The sequence below is a fragment of the Notolepis coatsorum genome, assembly GCF_963971535.1.
Source record: "Notolepis coatsorum genome assembly, chromosome: 3".
Classification (NCBI taxonomy): Eukaryota; Metazoa; Chordata; class Actinopteri; order Aulopiformes; family Paralepididae; genus Notolepis; species Notolepis coatsorum.
In genome coordinates, this window is record NC_140167.1 from 56,653,698 (window position 1) to 56,668,320 (window position 14,623).

The following is a 14,623-nucleotide window of genomic DNA, read 5'->3' on the forward strand; positions in this document are numbered from 1 at the left end:
CTCGGGGGTAGTTCCAACACTTACCAGTGTTGGCTGTTATCCATGGCATAATCAAAGCACCCAAAGCAAGTAGATAATCCAAGCCGTGTAGGGCTCGCCGTCGTCCGGGTAAGGTAATCCAATGTGCAGGTCCACTCGTCCTGGCCCAGAACTCCTCGGATGAAAGCACCACACGTGGTCTGCCCAGCCTGGTTAAGACTCTAGATAACGCGAGGAAACGATGGGGGTACTGCTCACTTTATAACTCTAACCGAACGATGCACCATACATAATAGACTATTATTAACTTAATAGAAATACGTCCCACTCGACGGTATAGTGCCAAACTATGACAATTCAACTATTAATCCACACGATGTCTCAATGCCATTCTGAGGCCAAGTTGACCATACTGCACCACACGTGTATCGTGGGTGAGGCTTAACGTCTTGCCACTAGGTTGGAGGGTAAAGAACTAAGGGCTAAGGGACTAAAAGAAAGTTCTACTTTACTTGCGCCATATATATATGCGCTGTGAACAAATAGTACCATTCGTATTTCGCCAGACGTATTCCTACGCGGAACCGGGCTAGTAACGACATGTTCGTCGGCACGATTGAACTTGAACCAAGGGGCTTGGCTGCTGGCGCCAAGTTCTTGTCCAATGAGAGAATGAAACTATTATGGGCTGTTAGTAGACTAAAGGGATATTCAGTGTATATGTACAAGGAATATACAAGGGATATCAAACGATATACAAATACTATTAAATATATATCCATAAATAAATATATATATTCGGTTTAATCTGATCCTTCACAACAGTACGCATATTCTGTCAGCAATAATTGAATAGCCTGTATGCAATAAACTCTAGTTCATCGCATGGTGTTCGTAAAAATATTTTTTTACACCCCTATTTCTTTGTGTAAACCTTTTTATTTGTTGTTTGTTTGTTTGTTTGTTTGTTTGTTTGTTTGTTTGTTTGTGTGTGTGTGTCCGCCAGCATCGGAGGGGATAAAACTCTGGACACTGTCACAACATTACCAAGTAGGTCAGAGGTCTCTGTTCAGCCCTTGAAAATAATTGCTGTGATACAAATGGTCACAGCTAGATGGCAGGCTTGACGAGCTCTTTTTAACGACAACACCTAACCATGTTGTCGTGTGTGCGTGTGTGTGCGTGTGTGTTTGTGTGTGTGTGTGTATTATCACTTAATCCTTTCTCCTTGTGACAGATATCCTTAGGAAGTTCAACCCTGACATCAAGGGGATGTCAAAAGGCAGGGGGAACTGGCGGCCTGGCTTCAACGTGGCTGTAACTGGGGCTAAAATAGCGTGAGTTAGAACTTTGAATGTATAAAAAGGGACTTTCCTAGTGTTTGATAATGTCGTCATCACACTGCTACGCAGAGCTGCCTCTCCCTGTACCTGTACGTCACGCACAGAATGAATGAATGAATGAATGAATGAATGAATGAATGAATGAATGAATGAATGAATGAATGAATGAATGAAAAATGAATGAAAACTTTATTTAACAGATTGCAGAATGGGTACAATACAGTACGGCTCAATACATACAATTGTTAAGGGGATGCAGACCTGAGAAAGACGTTTGTCTTGTTTCCATCAGGGTCCCCCATTTTCAATTCATATAGACATTTATGACATACATAACATACATGACATTTATGGCATAGGGACATATAGGTATTTAGTACTGATACATTTGTGACATAGGCGGTATTCAAATATACAGTACTGTTACCCCTAGATCCTGACAGAGTATATACATATGATGGGGAGGGGACTGTACATTAGGAGGGGGTGGGTGGGTGGGAGGGGAATATACATACGGCGGGGAGGGAATATATACATGCGGTGGGGAGGAGACTGTCTATTAGGAGGTGGTGGGGGTTTTGGGCATTTACGGTGGCCAGTTTCGAATTGCAGCCTCCCGTAGGTGCTCTTTAAGGGCGGTTTTGAATGTGGGCAGGGATTCACATTCCTTTACAGCTTTGGGTAGGGCGTTCCACATTGTTGTGGCATAATTGCGAAACGTGTTTAGTCCCTTGTTTGAGCCGAATCTGGGTTTAACATGATTTGTTGAGCTTCCTCTGGTGTAGTGGTTGTGGTATTCACTGACCTTTGGGAAGTATTTTGACATGTACATGGGCACCCCGGTCGTATAGTGTATCTTGTAGACCAGGCCCATTGCAAGTTGCTGTACTCTGTCGTCTACTCTAAGCCATCCTAGGTTGGCAAAGTGGGCAGGGGTGAGGTGGGTTCTGGGGTTCAGGTCAAGTAGTAGTCTGACCAGTTTGTTTTGTGATGTTTGTAATTTTGTTTTAAGCGCCTTTGAGGTGCTTTGGTACCATGAGGTGCACGCATAGTCATAGTACCCTTGAATGAGTGCTCCTGCCAGAGTCCTCAGGGTATTCTTGTTTACCAGAGAGGAGATCCGGTACAAGAATCTAGTTCGTTGGTTGACTTTTTTTATTACATTGGATGCCATTTTGTCACAGGAAAGATTTGCCTCTAGGATGGAACCCAGGTAGGTAATTTCGTCTTTCCTTGTGACAATATTGTCACCCACTGTAACTGAGAAGCCGTCGGTCTTGCTGAGTTTGTTATTTGAACCGAAGAGAATGGACTCTGTTTTGCCCATGTGTAATGATAGTTTGTTATCAGCGAGCCATATGCAGATTTTGCCTAGTTCCGTGCTGAGGGTTTTTTCAACCTGCAATTTGTTCTTGTCAGAGACCAGCAGGGCTGAGTCGTCCGCAAACAGGAACAAGTTGCAGTCACAGGCTGACGACATGTCATTTGCATAAATTAGGAAGAGTAGCGGTCCTAGTATGCTTCCTTGTGGAACACCACAGCTCACTGTGAGGGGGGGGGATAGAGTACCGTTTACCTCTACCATCTGTTCTCTCCCCTCCAGGTAGGATTGCATCCAGCTCACTGATAGGCTATCAAAACCAATTGCTTTTAGCTTGTCCATTAGAATGGAGTGATTGACAGTGTCGAAGGCCTTTTGTAGGTCCAGCATGACCATGCCGCAGTATTTGCCAGCGTCCACCTCTTGTTTGATGTGGTCGTTCAAATAGAGGAGGCATGTGTCAGTGGAGTGGGACGTTCTGAAGCCAGATTGGAATTCGTAGATTAGGTTTTTTTCCGCCAGGTACTTTTCGACCTGTTCGTAGACTATTTTCTCCATGACTTTCGAGATGGAGGTAAGAATAGAAACAGGGCGGTAGTTGCCTGGGTCTAATTTGCTGCCCTTTTTGTGTAGAGGGGTCACTCTCGCAATTTTGAAGTCCTTGGGGACGTGCCCCTGTTTTATAGAGAGGTTTATTATGTGTGTGATGACTGGGGTGATGGCGGCTGCTGCGTCTCTGAGGAATTTGGAGGGGATGTTGTCATGGCCAGTGGCCTTGTTAGGTTGGAGGGCGCTCAATTTTTTGAGTACCTCATCGGTTGTTACCATTTTAAGTTTGAAGTCGTCTTTGTGGACCCCTAGGTTTTTGTAGTATGCTACTATGTGTTCTACCCCATAATGCCCTGAGTGGGAGGGTAGTTTGTTTACCAGTGTTGTGGCTATGTTTGTGAAGAAGATGTTTAAGTAATTGGCTACATCCAGCTTGTCTGTGATGAGCGTGTTGTCCGTCTTTATGTTTATGTTTGAGAATCTGGTTTTAAGTTTTTTACTGCAGCCTAGTTGATTATTGAGTAATTTCCAAAGTTCGCGGGGTTTGTTTTTGTTTTCCTCAGTTTTGTCGTTGATGAAATTTCTTTTTGCGGTTCTGATCATGGTGTTTACGTCATTTCTTAGTCTGTTTCTTTGGATTTTTAGTTCAACCACGTGGGCTTGGAGTTCACTGTTTGAGCTTTTGGAAAGCTTTGTCTGACTTTTATGAAGTTCAGAGCATTTTTTGTCTCTGGTTTTCATAGCGGCCAGTATTTCAGTGTGCATCCATGCCTCAGCGCGATTTTTAACCCTGGTGGTTCTTATCGGTGCCATGTTGTTGAGTATTGCTGTGAATTTGGTTTTGAATCCAAGCCATGTTTCTTCAACCTGTGTACCACTGAGCTCATCTGACCAGTCCAAGCTCCCCAGTTCTAGGTTAAAGGCCTCTCTAGAGTAAGTTTTGAGGTCTCTAGATGTGACTGTTTTGTGACAGCCGGCCTTCTGTTTTAGCTTTTTGCGGGTACAGAAAATCATATAATGATCACTTAACCCGCATGCTATCACCCCTTTACTGGAGATCATGGACTTGTCAGAGGTCAAAATGAGGTCAATGGTGGTTTGTGTCGAATCGCATACCCTTGTGGGTTGTGTGATTAGCTGGCTGAAACCGTGCAGGTCAGAAAATCTACTGAAGGCCTTGAAGACGGGTGCTGATTTACGCAGCATATCCGTGTTCCAGTCCCCAATAAGAATTTTTTCTACCCCCTCCACCCCAGCTAAACACCCATCAAGTGTGTCATAAAACCCACTCTGTTCTGGTGGTCTATAGATTGTGCCTACTAGTACCGGTTTCGCCCTGTCTAATAAGATTTCAATCCAAACAGTTTCAATTTCATCATGGTTAAGGTCAGTACGGTTGATGTATTTGGTATCCTTGTGTATATACACACAGACGCCACCTCCATACTGGTTCCTATCCCTCCTGACTATTGAGTAGTTTTCAATTTCAATCTCTGGATCCTGTACAGATGAGTCTAATTTTGTTTCTGTGAAACACAATATGTTAGCCTTACCGTTTAAAAACAACTGTTTGATTTCAGCCAGTTTCGGTCTCAGGCTATTTGTATTCAGATGAAATATGTGAAGTCCATTTTTGCTTGTAATAAGTTTGATGTCGTCACAGTTGAGGTAACTCTGTTCCATTGTGTCCTGTCCTGTGGTGGGGGGAGGGGGGGCGTTGTTGCTGTTTGTGCCGTGGGTGGGGAGGGGGGGGAGGGGTGATGCTTTGTCCTTTGCTGGTGTCTGTATTCCTTTGTGTGAAAGCCCGCGATGTGGGGGGGGGGGGCTGGTTGATTACAGATATGTCTGATTGTACTCGACGCCGGCTGCGTTTTCCTTAATGATAAGCAAGCAGTGCAAGAATGCGGAAGCATTCTACCGTAGTGTCGTGCGGTAATGCGCCTTTCATTTTCCGCCGCCCAGCGCCCGTGCGTGCACCGGCGGCGGCGTGCTCGCTCAGGTGCGTGCGTGCGCCGGCGTGCTCGCGCGAGGTGCCCGCGCATGCGCATGAGATCCCGCCTTGGTTCGACACGAGCGGAGCTCAATATATATAAGTCACCGCCCCTTATTCAGTATCTTGAAATAGCTCAATTGGCAAGACTACATGGCTGTGGATCCTATGGCTCGTTTGCTGGCGAGTTCGAATCCCATCGAATATTTTTTTTTTAACGTGATTTTTTTTTTTAACATGTATTCTTTCGCCGGTTAAGGTTAGGCATGGTTAAGGTTAAGGTTAAGGTTAGGCATTGTTTCGGAGTTGGTTAAGGTTAGAACGGTTAAGTTTAGGCGCTGTTAAGGAGCTGGTTAAGGTTAGAGTTTGTCAAAGAGAATGGCAATATAATTTCTATGGTTAAGGTTAGGCATGGTTAAGGTTAAGGTTAAGGTTAGGCATTGTTTCAGAGTTGGTTAAGGTTAGAACGGTTAAGTTTAGGCGCTGTTAAGGAGCTGGTTAAGGTTAGAGTTTGTCAAAGAGAATGGCAATAGACAGCCTATTTCCGCGCGACAGCTCCCAAAGCGGGCCTGAAAAGAAAGGCGCTTTACCGTAGTGGCGTGCGGTGACGAATGCTTCCGCATTTTTGCACTGCTTGCTTATCATTAAGGTAGACGCAGCCCGGCTGTACTGAGACGTACTCCAACTCTCTGCATAGGAGTGTGTGTGTTGTCATGGACACAAGTATTATTTGATGTGTGGACACAGTGCAAGACACTCAAAAAAAAGTCATAAATGTTCACAACTTCCTCAGGAATGTTCAGTTAAATGATTGTCTTTACCATGGTGATACATCACTTTACTTAGTGCCGCCAAACAAACCAACACCGATGTTGCGACAATTATCAAACGTTCTATGGCAGCCATTTTAAAGGGTACAAGCCAAGTGATCCTTGAAGAACGTAGAGTTGAATGGGAATGTTCTATTGATTCTAATTTTATGATGTCAGCCGTGTGGTTTATCTTACCTTTCCCCTTGTGACACTGTGTGTCAACAGCTAATATCAAAGGAAAACACCAACATAATGTATCTTCTCCAGAGTCAGATGAGAAGATAGATACCAATTTCCTCTTTGTGCGTTCAGTAGAAAGCTATCCGACTGCAAGCTAATGAGCAGAAATTAATGGAAGCGGCTAGTGGTCCGTATCTGCTTCCATTAATTTGTGCTAAGCTAGGCTAGCTTGCAGCTAGATAGCATTCTACTGAACACAACAGAGAGAAAATTGGTGTTCATCACTGGAGAAGATGTTAAGCGCATTTCCCATAATGCTGGCGTGTTACTTTAAGGACTTTATTTACTCTTGAAACTTTATTCTTCTATTTCAGAGCGATCCCGGCACAGGTCAGACGTCTTATTGGTGTCATGAAGAACAACTCTGTGAGTTCATTTCGACTAGACCTCCTAGTTGTAACACCTAGTGACTCCATTTCACACTATGCTGGAAATTCTGTGCTCGTGGAAATTGCATTATAAACCTGTGTGCAGAATACAAAAATGTGGATAGCAGTATTGTATAATATTTGCTCTCACTTCCTTATCGCTTTAATTTCTTACTCTTCTGAATCTCTCTCTCTCTCTCTCTCTCTCTCTCTCTCTCTCTCTCTCTCTCTCTCTCTCTCTCTCTCTCTCTCTCTCGCTCATGGGTGCTCGTAGGCTGTGGACTTTGAGAAGGATTGGAAGCTGGTGACCCTCTTCATTGGAGGCAATGACCTGTGTCAGTACTGCAATGATAGAGTGAGTTTCCCCCTCAGCCGCAGTCTAAAGACGCCAGAGTCAGACCTAACCAGAATTCAAGGGAGTTGCGTAACCTCCCGCCAGCCGGGGGAAAAAACGTCGTTATAAAACAGTTCCCTCCACGCGGAGACAACCTCCTGTCACAACAAAGTGGTCACAGCTTCCTTGATCTCGACATCTCTGCGTAGAAGAGCCCGTCTCATGATATCGCGCTCGGAGTGGAATGAGCATCGCAGCAGAATAATCAGCCGTTGTGACCAGCCCTCCTCTGATTGTTTTATTGTGTCGGAGGGAGACGAGGGCAGACAAGGTTTCCTTTGAATAAGCACATTCTGCCATCCCCCACCCTCCCCTCCACACAGCCCTCCCTCCCTCCATCTCTCTCCGAGAAACAAGCACAGCGACAGGCCTTGTTCTCTGAGAGGCATCCACAAGGGAGAAGTCAACCCAGACTCTCTTCACGCTGTCTCTATCTCTCTCTTATCTTCCTCCATCCTCCCTATTTCTCTGTCTCTCTCGCTCCTTCCCCCTAATTTTTTTTTACCTTTTCATGTCCCACTTCACCTCTTCTCCCTCTCTCCTTGTTTCTCCCTCCATTACTCTCCTCCGTGCCCACCATTAGGGCAGGCTCTCTTTTAATGCTTCTCTTTTTTACTTTGAAGCAGAATATCAAAGCGTAAACATAAATTCGAGATGAGCTCCGAGACTGCATGGTAGTGACAGCTTAGTGTTAGCTAGTCACCACTACTGTTGCAGGCACTCTCATACATGTTGCATGACGGAATATTGCTTCCTTCAGTCGATATTTGTTTTGTATAGCTACCACGTGGTCCGCTTTGCTTTATTTCCCATATTTCCCAGCAATGTATTGATATGTACAGAGCGACGACATTGAAAAAGGTATGAATTGCCATGGCTTGTGCCTGTATGTTCACTATGAAATAATAATGGCCTCATACAATATGTATGTACTTCTACTATTATTCTCATCTCAACCACACAGGCCTCCTTGTCGCCTAAGAACTACTCTGGCTATATGAGGGAGAGCCTGGACTTGCTCTACAATGAGGTACACTGATGTCTGTCTTCTCTTATCGATAACAAAATATTTTTGTTAGTATATATAATATACTAACGTAAAGGAACACGCCAATATTATGGGAAATGTGCTTACTGTCTTTTCCAGAGTCAGACGAGAAGATAGATACTAATTTTCTCTCTGTGCGTTCAGTGGAAAGCTATCCGGCTGCAAGCTAGCCTAGCTTAGCACAGATTAATGGAAGGGGAGCATGTCTATGTTCCCCAGGTCCTATGTTCCCCGGGTCCTATGTTCCCCGATTGATTGATTGATTGATTGAAAGTTTTAGACCACCAGCCCTGATTCCAAACTCTAACCTTAACCAACTTCGAAAGAGGACCTAAGCTTAACCAGTTCGAAACAACTGGTTTTTAATTAATTAATTTTTATAATTAATAAAATAATAAAAATGTATACAATTTTCGGCGGTCAGGTGGCGTAGCGGGAGATTGCGTTCGTCACCAACCCCGGAGACGCTGGATTCGCCTGTTCGAATTGTCACCAGCTTGGCTGGCCGTTCACACTAATACAATTGGCAGTATTAGAGGGTGGGAGAAGCTGGCGGGGTGGGTCCGGGTCGTTGTAAACAGCGACTCCTACAGTTCGGTTGGGGCGCCTGCTAAGCGCGGATAGGATCTAAGGGCGGTAGTGTGATCCTTCCACATGTTACACGCTCTCAGTGAGAGTCCGCGCTGCCAGGTGAAAAGAAGTGGTTGATTGGCTAGACGTGTGTCGGAGGAAGCACGTGATAGCCTCCACTCTCCCAGACCGACTGTGGGGGGTAAGTGCGCAGCGACCAGGAAGGGGATTGGGAATTGGCATAACGACTAACATTGGGATGGGAGAAAATCGGAGGAAAAAGGAGGGGGGGAAAAGAATAAAAGATAATAAAAAAAAAAAAAAAACACACATTATAAAAATGTCAATCAATTAATCAATCAATCAGGGAACATAGGACCCGGGGAACATAGGACCCAGGGAACATAGTGATGATCCCAATGGAAGCGGATACGGACCAGCTAGTCTAGCTGTTGGCCAAAAACACCTCTCCCGGAGTTTTAAGCTAGGTTAGTGGTCCGTATCCGCTTTCATTCATTTGTGCTAAGCTATGCTAGCTTGCAGCCAGATAGCTTTCTACTGAACGCACAGAGAGAAGATTGGTATCTATCTTCTTGTCTGACTGGAGAAGATGGTAAGCGCATTTGCCATAATGTTGGCGTGTTCCTCTAACCTAAGAAACTGTTGCATACAAGCAAATTTTATCAAATGTCACTTTTATTTACCCCACTATGATGGACTATTTGTCAATAAGACTTTTACTTTATGGTATTACCTTGAGTGTGTTGTTGCGTCCTTACCTCAGGTCCCCAGGGTAATGGTGAACATCTTGAGTGTGTTGTTGCATCCTTACCTCAGGTCCCCAGGGTAATGGTGAACATCTTGAGTGTGTTGTTGCATCCTTACCTCAGGTCCCCAGGGTAATGGTGAACATCGTGGAGATCCTAGAAATTGAAGGCCTTCGCAGGATCAACAAAGACAGTCTGGGGTGCAGTGTCTTACAGAAGTACGCTCATCAGTCCATTCACTGCACATCGATCTGCACATGAATCAATGCCACTGAACGCAAGGCAGATCTCTCCTGAGGGGTGATAAAGTGGATCCAAATATTGACTTTCTTCACCACAGCAAATAAACCAACAATTAAAATGCTACAATCACCAACAGACTGCCTACATACACAGTCAATCAAAGATATATGTCCCGGGTTGCACACAAACACTCATAACTACTGTATGAACTGTGTAATCCATCACACAGTAGAGTGACAATGGAACTGTTTCACCCTCATTCCTCAGGCTTATCTGCCCATGCTTCCTGCAGCCAGGGGAGGACTCACCCGAGCTGGCTGAGATCAAGAGGATCAATCGCGAACTTCAGGTGAGTAAATTGGATAGACGAGACCAAAAATGTTCCTTCCACTAAAACATTATTAGGCGATGTAGCAATACAATAATAATAACAAGTCAGCATGGTAGCCTCAATAACAGCATAATACAGTATAGTTCCATTTGGGATGTTTCTCTCTCAGACTGAGACAGAAAAACTAGTGTATGGGAACCGCTACGACGGCAGAGAGGACTTCACTGTGGTGCTGCAGCCCTTCTTCCATAATACCATTGTCCCCTTGAACTCTGTAAGTCATCTAGTGCACACACGCACGCACGCACAGTGATGAGCTAGTCGCCCTCAGAGCACTATATTTGGCTGATGCAGTATTCTTTCTCTCTCCTTCAGGAAGGGAAACCTGACGTCACGTACTTCTCTGTTGACTGTTTCCACTTCAGTGAACGGGGCCACGCTGACATGGCTGTACACCTGTGGAATAACATGGTGAGTCTGGTTACAGGGTTACTGGTTACAGTGTTACTGGTTATGGCCGGTCCCACTTAGTCCCGTCTCAGTCCGTTAGTCGACGAGTTTCTTTCATAGTCTTAGATTTTTCTGAATGATTTCAAAAATAATAACCACATCCCATTTAATAAGAGGTCCTTCTGTATAAATTGCATGTCAGGAAGCAAGATGTGTCGATGAACTCAATTGATTTATTAGCTTTATTATGACTATTAGGTGACTAGGCATATCTTGAGTGGAGGACAGCCGTTGAGTCTGGCAAAGGGGAACGGTTAGGGGCTATGACTGTTTTTTCTGAGCAAATCATTTGGTTGTAGCCTACCTCATTGTAATTCAAGGGGAAGTTGAGCAAAGACATTATTTTGTTTGCTTGTATTTATTTGTATTTACTTTTTTTATAGCTGGAACCAGTGGATGAGAAGCAGAACTACAACAACTTCACAAATTTGAGAGACAGAATCAAGTGCCCCACTGAGGTAAAAAAAAGAAAAAGAAAAAACCACAAACACAAATATTTGCTCATAGTGACTAGCGTTGTGTAGTTATGTTTTTCCATGTAATTTACAGTACAGGCTGCAGAAAAGGGCTATTATCTATGTTGCCCTTGAACCATTACTGCCCCAAAGAACACTGAAATTGTATAATTCCACATAACTTACTTATTTCTTTCATTTTTCAGGAGCATCCATACATCTTCACAAGAGTGAACAGCTTCCCCATTCTGCCCACCACCACCACCACCACCACAGCAGCCACGCCCCCCATCACAACCTCCCCTCTCACCCCAACCTGTTCAGATAATGTACCAGTATGGGCTGCTGCTGTGCTGGCTGTTACGGGTCTTCTGATTGGCTGGGGTGTCACCTGGTTCCTCCTCTCCTGCAGGGAGAAGAGGAAGAGGTATAAGCAGAATGTGGTGGAGATGAAGGGCACTGGATTCTAGAACTGTACATACTGATATACAAATAGTCATCTCATCTGAAGTTTTCTTTACTGAATTACGGGGTAAAATCCATGAAGCAAAAGCTTTTCATCCAGTCTTACTTGACTGATTGATTGCTTGAAAACTTTATTAACAGATTGCAGAATGGGTACAATACAGTACGGCTCAATACAAACAATTGTTAAGAGGATGCAGACCAGAAAAATACTTTCATCTTGTTTACATCAGGGTCCCCCATTTTCAATTCATCAAGACATTTATGACATACATGACATACAGATATACGGTACTGTTTCATCCTGACATTTATGACATACAAGATATACAAATATACTGTACTGTTTAAGAGAAAGAGATCATAACAAAAATATATACATTAGAAGGGGAAGAAACTGTCTTTGGACATTTACCGTGGCCAGTTTCTAATTACAGCCACCCGTAGGTGCTCTTTGAGAGCAGTTTTGAAGGAGGGTAGGGAGACAAGATTAGATGACAAGAGAGAGATGAGTATTAAAGAAGGATCTACAAACTATTACATCCCTGCTACTCTGTATTCCAACAAGCACACACTCTGTCATAAGGATATTGCTTCTAATATTGGTCATGCAGTCACACATCTCTTCGCACACCCTCACATTGTTTCACAGTGTGTCACGATTACTACATTCTAATAGTTGTCATTGGAGCACAAGGCTTTCTTCTGCGTGTGTACTGTATAACTGGTTAGTCAAACCATTTCTGCAGATTTGCTGTAAATATAATCCAAATGTTTATCACTGTGATGATAATTCTTACTTGCCGGTAATAGGCAATGTTAATGAAGACTTAAATACATTTTTATTGAAATGTTTAGCAATATATTTATAATTTTTTTTTTTTATAAAGCCTTCAACTGAGAATTTGAAAGACACTTGTCTGTCTCTGGTATTAAAGATATCTGTGTAGATAAACATCCAATAAAGTTTTGTATGTATTTTGGAATAAAGTTGAAATTCAAGAATTAACTAGTTTGACTGATTAATTTATTTGGAATATGATTTAAATTCAAGCGCTAATAAGTATTTCATGGGAGACATCCAGAAAACGAAGGTTATCCTATAACCCTAGTTATATGATTACTGGCAAGCGTCTTGCTTCACCTACTGAACAGCTCGTTCATACCTATTGTATACATTGAAAGTATTTCTCATGCACCTTACATCTATCCAGCCATGCCCACTTCTGGCTACGTATATAACCCTGTGGCGTGGCTGTGCTCCTCCTTCCGAGTCTGAATTTCATTCGAAAGACAGTCAGGGGTCCTCAGGGCCGCAAAGCAAGACGCTTGCCAGTAATCATATAACTAGGGTTATAGAATAACCTTCATTATATTTCTTTACTGGCGTGTAGACCCGATAAATGTACCCGCTGAGGTCCCCTTTACGACCACCAGAAAAACAGGGAGGGTCCTGGCCCTCACACTCGTCCTAACGAGGAGCGGAGGGATAGAACACAGACTATGCGAAAATAGGCTGCAGTACCAAAAAAACGCACAAAGTGAGTAGACCATGTGAAAAACCCATATCACTGGTATGGGTTCTCACCCTCCGCAGGGTATATTTTCCTGTTGGGGAAAAAACTCCATAAACGTGGAGGGCGGGGCCACTGAGCAGGCTGACGTCATCCTCTTTAGCCTGTGGGCTGTTGCTTAACAGGTGCCTGTGAGGATGGTATTCTGAACGCTTTTCTTTTGCAATCGGTTGATTGAAAGATATGTTCAGTACGGGCCTGACCCGTTTTCTTAGGTATCAGAAAACAGGGGATAGACCCTCACATTACGACCCATCCATTGGGGCTGTAACTGGCCTGCTTTGCCAAAAGAAAGGACTCGATTCAAAATTGGCCTCTGTTTGGCCAGGGCTGTCGCAGCTGCAGGCTCTGATAACAGAGCCAGGTTCGTAAAACCTGCGAACGGCGTTGGGCGTATTGGTAAAATAAGCCCTAACTCATCGTTTCTCCCCTATCTGAGGATAGGAGAGACCCGGTCCCCTGTAGGGGCCCTTGACACAGGATTTCCATACAGAACCTGGGAAAAAACACCTGTTGTTATATACACCTCTATGAGAGGGGGACAACGTTAGTTTATCCCACAGAGCCAGATCCATTTAACAGCATGAGCTGGGATTTTTAGCTAAGCAGCTCGACAATTTACCAGTATAACCTCCTCTCGGATTAATTCAGAACGAAAGGTTATCCTATAACCTAGTTATATGAATACTGGCTGAGCGTCTCGCTCTTCGCCATTATGAGATATCTCTTATCTCCTAGCACCTACTGTGCTCACGAACAAACAAATGCACTCACATGCACGTGACCAGGCCGTGTTAACGAAGGGGGGGAGGCAGTCAACTCCACCAAAGTGCGAAAAAGGGGGAACCAGACACTCAGGCCCTCAGGCAGCGCAGATGGAGAACGCCCACAGCCAGAGCCCGACCGCCGCCCGGTGCAGACGGGGGGAGCGCACTCCTCCCTGTCTGACAATATATGACGCTGACGTCGTGTTGCCCGCCCTGACCAAAACATGCTTGCCCACCACAAGGTGGCCGAGCCGTTTGAGGACCAGAAGGACTGCCTTCAATTCCAACACATTGAATGTAGCGCAGACCGGGCAGCATGGTCTTGCCAGCTGCGCCCTACTGCGTTGGCCCGACACGTCCCCCCCCATCCCATGAGGGAGGCGTCGGTGAAGACCGTGATGTGTGACAGCCTGCTGCCCACAGGGACCCCGCTGGTGAGGGCACCAGGCCCTCCCCAGAAGACGAGGACCCCCAGTACTGACATGGGAACCTTCAGCCGCTTCCACATTTCTCTCACCGGGTCCATTTCCATACTGGAAAAAACCCACCTCTGTATCCTCCTCATGAAGAGGAGGCCAAGAGGGACCCCAGCAGCAGGCGCATCACGGACAGCGCCGTAACCGTCCTAGGACGGAACCTCCAGAGCGCGCCGAGAACCATCCACTCGCCGCCGCTCTGAGAGGGATGCCCATATAGACCTTGAGTTTAGAAAAAGCCCAAGTACTCCACCCGTTGACTGGGAAGAGGAGTACTCTACTTCCAGTCTACAGCAAAACACAGGCTGGTGAGGCACCACCTGCCTGGTATGAGACCTGGCGATATACCCTGACCGGCCAAGGACCAGAACGTCGTCCAGGTTAGAATAAAATTCGTAAACCCCGACGATGCAGAGGCCCC

The 14,623-nt window shown here is 44.9% G+C and overlaps 1 protein-coding gene across 1 annotated transcript in view; it reads left to right on the plus strand.

Moving 5' to 3' along the window:
* plb1 (phospholipase B1) overlaps window positions 1-11,522 on the plus strand; it is a gene marked incomplete at its 5' end in the record, with an annotated part of 55,622 nt that extends 44,100 nt beyond the window's left edge. Inside the window, 11 exons of the mRNA XM_084311215.1 lie at window positions 986-1,029; window positions 1,217-1,316; window positions 6,549-6,600; window positions 6,877-6,957; window positions 7,961-8,026; window positions 9,505-9,599; window positions 9,892-9,973; window positions 10,125-10,229; window positions 10,331-10,426; window positions 10,849-10,923; window positions 11,127-11,522. Of these exons, the coding sequence (XP_084167341.1) occupies window positions 986-1,029; window positions 1,217-1,316; window positions 6,549-6,600; window positions 6,877-6,957; window positions 7,961-8,026; window positions 9,505-9,599; window positions 9,892-9,973; window positions 10,125-10,229; window positions 10,331-10,426; window positions 10,849-10,923; window positions 11,127-11,390 (1,060 nt within the window). The 3' untranslated portion in view covers window positions 11,391-11,522. The remainder of the gene's footprint in view (window positions 1-985; window positions 1,030-1,216; window positions 1,317-6,548; window positions 6,601-6,876; window positions 6,958-7,960; window positions 8,027-9,504; window positions 9,600-9,891; window positions 9,974-10,124; window positions 10,230-10,330; window positions 10,427-10,848; window positions 10,924-11,126) is intronic.
* Between the last annotated feature and the right edge of the window lie 3,101 nt (window positions 11,523-14,623).